Raw genomic sequence first — 9,142 nt, forward strand, 5'->3', positions numbered from 1 at the left:
TTTCTAAGCTCTGCAGTCTGGTTACAGCGGTGTAATTTTTGTTTTATGGAGCAAAGTTTGGACAACGCGCCTCCTTTTTTTCACGAAAGGCTGCAGAGATGCTGCGTTCCTGCAGCTTAAGCCTCTCGCCTACGTGTGTTGTGCAGCGTAAATCACGTCCGCCAAGCCGTCACAACAAGCCCTGCACGTCAGAGCCGAGAGCCCAAGCTCGTCACCTCTCCACAAAAGCCCGGCACCAGCGCCACGCACCCAAATGAAGCAAGCTCAGACAATAAGTTCATACAAGATCAGAAATTGTATTTGGCAATTTTTTTAAACAAGTGCATACAAGTACAGCTAAAAGCATTTTAGTTTTGCCAAGTGCTCGTAGAGTAGCATTAGTCACATTCTACGTTAAACAGGAACTGCCACCAGACCTAGAAGTACATCAAGAATTTTGTTAAACATCAACAAAGAGGAACGTAGTTCATTATGATGAGTACATACCTTTATCTTCAAAAATATAGAAACACAATGTATTCAAAAATCAAAAATTATACAACCATGTTTACGAAGTATACTCTTCCCTTGGGTCCAATATGTACAAGTCTGTTAGTTTGTTTGAATGGTATGTATGTGATATTTATATATTTATACTCAGATTTTTTGCCTCCCCTCCCCAAAGAAGTGTTCAGACAAAATCAAGGGTCCCTCTCCTTTTTTACTTTGACGTCTCCCGCAAGGATGGTGGCGATTTCTCCTTGCATGAAAGCCCACGGTACGTTTGAGCCAACCAGGGGACATTTATCTCCGCTTGGACAGTACACTTCGCCCGTAGCACCCTGCTGCTTTATGCTTTCCCTCGAGCACGGGAAGCAGAACTTGTGAGACGGCACAGACGGGCACTGAACAAAGTGCGTGTCCTCCAAACGCTCGTGGCACAGCGTGCAGCACAAAGGTATGCTGCCAGGTACCGAGGAGTCCGGAATGCTTTGGGGGTGCACCTGGTCCATGCCTGGCACTTGGGGGGTACCTGCGCCTGATGCCTCTCTCTGGGCCAGCCTCCTCTGATTCATGGAGGACGGTGACAGGGGGCTGCTGCTGTTCCTGCGGGTGGTGGAGTGGACTTGATTGCCATCCTTGGGAGAGCTGTTTCCACCTGCGTTATCTGCTGCCATGATGAGAGCCGCCATGGGGGACTGGCCATTCTGGGCTGCCTCAGGTGGGGTGGTGCGAGGGTGGGGGGATATCGTAGAGGGGGGAGAGGCGAAGCTCGGCGGGGGTACTGGTGGCATTTTCAGTCCTTCGTTGGGTGGTGGTAACCACTGCTGCCCTTCGCCGTTCAGCTTGGCAGCGGTGCCCTCTCCCTCTGGTTCAGGCGACGATGCTTTTCTCTTCATGCGGGGATGTTTTCCTCTGTCTGGAGGAGGGAAAGGGTTAAAGAGAACAGTTGAGTTGCACGGTTCATACCAGGAGATGCAATTTCCCTGCAAGGGACATGTGCACATTTGCTCTTCCTTCCTGCACCAACAGCAACAGCAGAGAAGCACAAATAAGCAACCTAAAACATTCCGCAGCACTCTGATCGACATTCACACGAAGTCTAAGGAGTCGTTTGATTCTAGTCTGGGTAAGAACGGGAGCAGAGGGACGCTTACCTGACTTGGACGCAGTGGCGCTGCTCTCGTAGCCCATAACCCTTTGTTGCATGGCCGCGTGCTCCTTCCTGAACTTGGTGGTGTCGAACGTGTGCAGAGCCATCAGGTCCCTCACCGTCTTGCCTTTGCTCCACTCCTGCTCTGCCCTGTTCTTGTGGCTCTCGGAGATCTCCGGCGTCAGACTGTCCGGCCTGTGCTTCTCCTTCACCTCCCTGTCGTGCTCCGTGCTGGACACCGAGGCGGGTCTCTTGCTCAGTTCGGCGGGACTGCCGCCTGCCAGCGCGGAGGGAAGCCCCATCTGGCCCGGCCTGCCGTTGACGTGCACCGGGGGCATGCTCCCGTTAGGCATCAGGTTCTGCGGGACCGAGCTATTCCTGCGCGGGTTGGGGCTCTGGCGGTTCAGCTCCGGAGGCTCGTCGGGTTTAGGAAATCCATTCGGGATCGGAATGCCGTTCGCCTGTCTGCTGGACTGGTATTCTGGACCCAGCCGGGGCGGGCGTTCGGAGGAGAGCGGGTAGCGGTCCAGGGGCTGCGGCGGCCGGGAGCCGGGGTCTCCCGCCGCGGCGTGGTTGATCCCCTGGATGTCCTTCCCGGAGAGCTGAGCCTTCCCCGGCCCGGGAGACCTCCCCTCCTGGAAGCCGTGAGCCCGCTTCAGCTGGCGGGCCGTCTCGATGACAAACTCAATGCGGTCAGCTCCTTCGTAGTTGACACATCCCCTGCAGACGGGCTCGGTAAAATCCCAGATCATGGCCCACGGCATGCGGGGCAGGTCGCATAAATAACACGACTGCCTCCTGGAAGAAGCAGCGACCGCCGCGGACGACATGGCGCTCGTCGTCGACACCTCCGATAGAAAAACCCCCAAAATGTGTCTTCCTCTCCCGCTTTCCTGCAACAAAAGCCGAACAAACAACAATTTCCGTCGGTTGGGAAGAAAAGAGACGTTCCTGTCCCGACTTTAAGAGCAACAAGCGTGAAGTTTTAGAGGGAGAAGTTCATGTCGGTGTGTACTTTACTCCAGCGCTCCTCTATCTACCTCCGCCGACTCCACTACTGGCTCGATGTGGAGCAGTGACGTCACCACGCCTGCTTCCACTTCAGTTTCTGTTGACTTGATTTCTTCGACAGCCCCCCCCCCCCCCCCCCCCACGCAGCCTCACGTCACTCAACGCTTCTTCTTCTTCTTCTTCTTCTTCTTCTTCTTCTTCTTCTTCTTCTTCTCGTGTTTTTTAAGTCTTGTTTTTAGTGTATCCACTCGGAACTGGAGCCAAAAGCAGCACCCAGATCAGCCAGAAGTATTTTCATGAAAAATAAATAAATAAACGAGCAAATAAACATCCGCGCGGGACATGAATGGAGACTTTTGATGTTTAAAAACACCGGCTCAGTGATTTTAGGGATTTAAAAAAAAAAGCTTTCGATCTCTTCGGGTTTGCTTTGTCCTACATTCAGAGTATTATCCAGCAGCTGCGGTTTATTTTGCTGCCACGACGCAACGAGCTGCTGCCGCCGCTGTTGTGAAATGAATGAGGTGGGAAGACACAAAAACAAGCCACTGTAGTCCGTTTTTATTTATTTTGCACCACATATTTACAAAGCTAATTTCAAGAGAGATTCCTCTTCATTTATGCGCAAGAATGTTTAGATTTCCTATTATTATTATTATTATTATTATTAAGAACATGAATAAAGGGGCTCCAATAGTCTGTAACCAGGAAGCGTTGTCACGAGGCGGGGATTTCCAGCCTGTGTGGTTTCAGGTTACAGTGTGACTATAATAATCCAAAGATTGCCACGAGTGAATCAATAACACCTTTTTCTATTTTTAATATCTCACTCAAACCAGCTCCTGAGTCTGAAAAAGGGTTTTGGTGTGAGAGTTTTCTACGAAAAGGGAAATGTTTCACGTATGAAGGCACCAAAACCCCAGCCTAAATCCCCTGAAGTAAAACAAAAAGACAGAAATAAAGGATTTGAAAGTGGAGGAGTGCCCCAGCCGTTCAGATTCCTCCCCTCTCATCTGGGCTCAGTCCAACCGGTTGCAGCTTAGCCCTCGGGCTTTGGGTGAGGCAATGCGTCTGAAACTTGCAGACACAAAGCAGGATATGTTTGTGCAAGTCCATGTGACGTTGGAAAGAGGAAGCAAGTTGTTTAGTCACGTACCCTCATCCGCCTCACCCATCTACAGAACATGAGGCCATTTGGCAGCACGCCTGCAGCCATGATCGTGCACCAGGGGCAGGAGGAGGCTTTCCTCTCCACCAATCACACGTGTCTGTCCTTCTACACTCTCTCATAGGTGTTTTCCTACTCTGTTATTATTAGCACACATGCTTTCCCCATTCGCCTCAAATCTCAGTCGAACAACAAAAGGATGAGCTTTTTTGACACGGTTGGGAAATGAATGTTGTGAGGGAGAAGAATAAATAAATTCCTGCCTTGAGATTGGTGGGAAGCCTTAAAAAGCTGCTTTGATCCTTCTGCTTTGCACTCATTTGTGTGAGCAAATAGCTGCAGGGGCCAAACGGCTATTATGCAGGATGAAGACATGCTGAGATTCATTTACAGCTAAATAACTTGATCTTATAAGAAGATACGAATGCAAAGCGAAGCAGGCAGAACAGATAAATAAATGCGACATGAAGCCAGGCACGCACAGATGGCCCCGAATGGCAAAATACGCGTGTATACAGTAAAACCACTGTGGTGTGACCTGGCTGGGGGCCATCTGATTTGAGTCTGGCCACCAAACCAGATGGAAAATCTGTATAATTCTCCTTTACACTAACTTCTTCCTTTTCGTCCTCAGACTAAATAAAGCCTGAGACCTAGGTGACGGCCAGGGGAATACCCAGCGTGCGACGGCTTCACAGGGCCTGATGAGGTGACGTTATTTTTGTTTTATCACTCTCCGAGCCCGTTAAATTTTATATCACACATGCTTTATTCATGCAGGCGAAACATTGCAAATTCTCTGTGAAGTTTGCCACTCAGAGCTCGGTGCTGGATGCTGTTTTTTGTGCCCCCCCCCCCCCCCCCCCCCCAACATTTATGTTATATAACCAGTTTTTGGGGAGAGAAGCATCAGAGGTTACTAGAACTGAATTTAAACTGCAACGCTGGAAGAAATGTGAGACCTGAAGACTAATTGCACGCTTAACACAGTTCCTGTATGTGGAAGGTAACCATGGAGACAATCACATTACCCCGGCTACCATATATATCCTGTTTACGGTCCTATTTTTAGCTACGCGCCAGCTCTGCAAAAGATTAAAGCGCTGATTTAAATTAAGGAAGCTTCTGCCGGAGGAGTTTGCATAGCAAGTTCTGATTCAGACAAAACTAGTTGAATAAGGAGTGAACTTTGATTTTTTTTAAAGTGAAAAGGTGGAATTCAAATAAAATGGAGGGTCGAAGACGAGAGGAAAAATTTGCTGGGCGGCTGGAATCTGGGGGCTGCAGGCTGCAGAGGTGATGTCATTGGCCAGAGCAAGAGGCGAGTGAAAAACAAGTCTCTCTCTTTATTCCTTTATTCTGATCCTCTTTGCAGTCCCAGCAGGAGGGGGGGGGGGGGTTGGCTGGCAGCCAGCCAAGGCAAGGGCTGCTGGGAAATGGTGGAGGATGCCAAGCAGGCCCCACCACCAACATTAGAAGCTCACATCTTTGTTCTCTGAAACCTGGTGTGCTGCCAAAGGCCTCATTTCAGCTCCATGGCATGATTACACTGGATGTGGGCCAACTACTGAGAGCTCTCCCTCCCTCCCTCCCTTCCCCTGGACTCCCTCTCTATCGCTCTCTTTTTCCACTGCCTTCAAAAGCCTTTCTGCCAAACATGCAGCAGTTGCCATGGCTGCAGAGAATGGAGCATAAAAAAGAGAGTAATGAGTCAGGCTTGGACCCAGATGTGCCACATGTGTATCCATTTAGGGAGGGGGGGGGGGTATGAGGGAGAGAGAGAGAGATGGTAACATATCCCCTTAATCTGCCCGCCTTGTCAGGGACGGACGACTTAGAGAGCTGGGGGAGGGGGGGGAGGAAAAAAATCCCCTCAGAATAAAAGACGTAAATGAACAGCTTTGTTTTCACTTCCACTTTTAAACAGCAGGTAGTTTCAGTGGCTTGCGGACTGAGTTTGCAACCAGGAATAGAAGGAACCGAGTAGTTTGTGATGCTGCGCTCATGTATAGCAAGCTGACGACATCACTTCCTGTCCAATGGAAACCCCCCTCCTCCCTCCCTGGTTTATGTTACTCATATATTGATGTAAACAACCGTCTGCAGGAGGTTTAAACATCCAGTTCGCCGACATCGCCATTTATTCACCTCAAAACTGAAGAGAAGAGGGTTTGGAGCCTGAGCCACAGCTGCGATGTTCAGATGAGTGTAAAAACGTCAGAAATGTTGCTCCGTTGCACGAAGCCTCGTGCACATTCAGTTTCCAGCCGCTCCTGCAGAGTGAAACTGTGTACCTGTTATGCTTTTGACTCGTTAAAACTCCAGCGGGACTTTTACGCATCGTGTTTGTTGCACATGAACTGGGGGACGTTTTAGATCCGAGAAGACCAAAGTAGTATTTACCTGTGAGCCAAAATAAAACTCGGCCTAAGTATTCCTCTCTCACAGCAGCTCGCATCTATTCTTTCTAGAAAACGGACTCTGACAACTCTGGTGCAGCGGCTCTCGCTGCACTCAACTCCCAGATGCGGAGGATGTAATCTGTTCAAAGCGCGGGTGTCATCTTCACCGTCTTGCAGGTGGAGCACAGCTGATTTTAGCTTTAGTCTTTGCATACTTCCCCTTCTGCAGTTTTAGAAAAACCCTGTTTGGATATTTATAGTCGAGATCTGAGCAGCTGCTTCTCCAGAAACACCCGCCTTAAAAAGGCTCTTAGCCGTCGGGCTCGGTGATGTATAGAATACAAACAACACGAGGATGTTTGTAAGGAAAACTAAGAATAGCCGAGGCTGACCTAATTGGATAACTTCGGCTCATTTTGGAGGATTGAAAACAGCATGTGTTCAGCTAAGGAAAGCATAAAAGATGGTGGATAGTGTGCCATATTGTTTACAGATGTTTTGTGGTTGTATCTGAAGAGTTGTACGTCTTCAGTTTCCTCTAAAGTCATTCACTCGGAAACTGCGCTTCTTCGGTGGTGATTATAAATCAGCCGAGGTTCCCGCTCCTCTCAGCCCGCCCTTTGATAGTCTGGTTTTATGGCCGATGTTCCGACGTTCCCCATCAGTGTTTGAGCCAGACGTGTCCTTCCTCGTCTTTCCACGAAAGTGCAAGTAGTCACGATGGTGTGGCATTCATTATGCGCCTGTGGTTTCGGCTGTGGAGGACTGCTTGTCGCGTTCCTCCTCCGAGGAAGATGGAAGGCCCAGAGCACCAGCGCCGTCTCCCTGTCTGTGTGATAAAGTCGTCGTAACCGCGGCGTCTGGGGCGTCTGGGCACACGATGTTTCACCTCCCCTCGTCCACTTCAAAGCTTTCAATCAGGAAACGAGTCGCTGTGAAGAGCTGGAATAGAAAATAGAGCTCTGATGCTATGTGAACCCAAGAGCGTGTGAATTCGAGAGGATGCATAAAAAGGATTAGGACCTGGATTGTGGCGTCTTTCTTTGGTTTCTGATGATCTGTAATATTTTTTTCTGTCGGTGCGTTTCTAGTTATAGATAAATATGTCATAAGCTGCTGGACACATTTGATTAGCAGCTCCATTGTAAGAGGCCACCATCACTAAATAAATCTTAAACTCTAGTGTTAACTCAGGAGATTTTCAGCTTTAGGGTGTTTTCACACCTGCAGTTTGTTGTTTCTCCTGTGTTCGGTTTCTTTTCACACAGGGAGATCATCAAATGATACACAATAAGGACGTTCATTCTGCTGATTGGTAAGATCATCTGGGGGCGGGGCTAACACAGGTAACAACAGGAAGAAGGTTCTGATCCCAAGCCAGCTGACAACACGGTCTAATCCCCTCTCCCTGAGCCGTTTGCAAACTGTTTGTGTTTCAGTATTTTTATAATAAATATAAAGTATCAGTGAGGAAATAGATCTCGTTGATCTCCAGCATCAGTCCGCGCTTCATTTTCCACTAGCTAGGAGATTTTCAGTTGCTACAGATGTGTGTGTGTCCTCCTGCATCCCAGAATGCAACACGAACTCGGATTTTGCAGAGTACTAGGGGTGGGAATCATAACCTGTTTCTAGAAATCCCTTATCAACTCCAGTCAGCGTGAATTAAGTCACCAATGCCAGCAAACTCTGATGATGGCGAGAGTCCCTAAAGTAAAAAACTGTTTTTTTTTACTAAGCTGTGTAAAAAAAGAACACACAGAACGTACAAAAGAGTATCAAGACCACCTCTGTCGACACTGAAGTGAGAATACTGCGTTCATGCCTGAGTAAACAAACTACACCAAGGAGGAAAACGTACCAGGAATGGTGTGAAGATGACCTTAGAGTCTGTGTGGTGGTGGCTGACAGTTATTTCTAGCTAACTTCCAAAGATGTTTGCCTGAACTTGTGTATCACCTCATATCTGTCAGGCCTGGTTCACACAGAGAGATGTTTATACCGATTTTTGACCAGAACCATCTTTTCTGGCATTCTCAGGGACACCTCAGATTAACGCAATGGCTCTAAAGATAATCTCATCAGATATTCCTATCATGTGTGGTGTGTTAAGAGTACTGTCAGGACTGCTCTGATCACGAAAATGGGATATTAAGTACGTTGGATTGTGACATGTAGCCAATCAGAGAGTGACGTGACCGAGACACGCTACACAGAGTGAGAGGAATCCAATTAAAATCTTATTCCTTGGCCGCCATGTTTGTTTATGCTAAATTCACCATTGATCTCAAGAGGTTTTGCGAAATTTCCCCTCTGACCAGGGAACGTTCGTGCTACGCGTTTTGTCTTTGCCATGTAGCCGCACATCACCTACTGGCCACAAAACTGTTATATCCGTGACTTTTTATCGCCACGTGTGTGGTCTCGTGTTTTGAAAATCTTTAGATAATTTCAAAACCTTGCTGTGGGAACCAGGCCTTAGTTAACGTTTTACTCCAAATAGAAGCAAGCTAGCTCAGATTCACAGGGAAAAATGTGTGAAAGCACGTCACCGAGCTTAGCCTACGGACAATTGTTTCTGGTGAATGACAAGTTGCTTAAGAAGTAGTTTAACTGGTGGCTGACATGTTGCTACAACTTGCTGAATGAACACCAACAAGACACAGAAATGTCTCTCACACACCCAGATGTGGACCATTTAGACTTTTAATCAGATCTTCTGTGCTGTGAATAAACAGCAAGTCGTTCACAATGTTGGAAATGTTCAGTAAAAAGTCCAAATCTGGTCAAAATGTGTTGCTCAGCATCGAGTATGGGTGCTTTTAATTTATCGTCACAAATTCCTCAATCTTCTGAACCCTTGGAGGTCATTAGCAGACATTTTTTCTCATGACATCATTAAGAGAACTTGAAAAACTCAACCGGTTT

General features: G+C 48.0%; 1 protein-coding gene across 1 annotated transcript; it reads right to left on the reverse strand.

Moving 5' to 3' along the window:
• Positions 1–469: 469 nt before the first annotated feature.
• irf2bp2a (interferon regulatory factor 2 binding protein 2a) lies at positions 470–2,687 on the reverse strand. Its single transcript, XM_015943969.3, has 2 exons — positions 1,638–2,687; positions 470–1,399 (listed from the first exon to the last, which is right to left on the reverse strand). The coding sequence occupies exons 1-2, from the start codon at positions 2,461–2,463 to the stop codon at positions 681–683; spliced, it is 1,545 nt and encodes a 514-aa protein (XP_015799455.1). The 5' UTR covers positions 2,464–2,687; the 3' UTR covers positions 470–680.
• Between the last annotated feature and the right edge of the window lie 6,455 nt (positions 2,688–9,142).

The sequence above is a fragment of the Nothobranchius furzeri genome, chromosome 12, assembly GCF_043380555.1.
Source record: "Nothobranchius furzeri strain GRZ-AD chromosome 12, NfurGRZ-RIMD1, whole genome shotgun sequence".
Classification (NCBI taxonomy): domain Eukaryota; kingdom Metazoa; phylum Chordata; class Actinopteri; order Cyprinodontiformes; family Nothobranchiidae; genus Nothobranchius; species Nothobranchius furzeri.

What these genes read in the sequence shown, in the direction of transcription:
- irf2bp2a (XM_015943969.3), bottom strand. Translation starts at nt 2,463, where the DNA reads ATGTCGTCCGCGGCGGTCGCTGCTTCTTCCAGGAGGCAGTCGTGTTAT. An exon ending in CGCCACTGCGTCCAAGTCAG is followed by an intron (nt 1,400 to 1,637) that starts GTAAGCGTCCCT and finishes TCCCTCCTCCAG; the next exon opens with ACAGAGGAAAACATCCCCGC.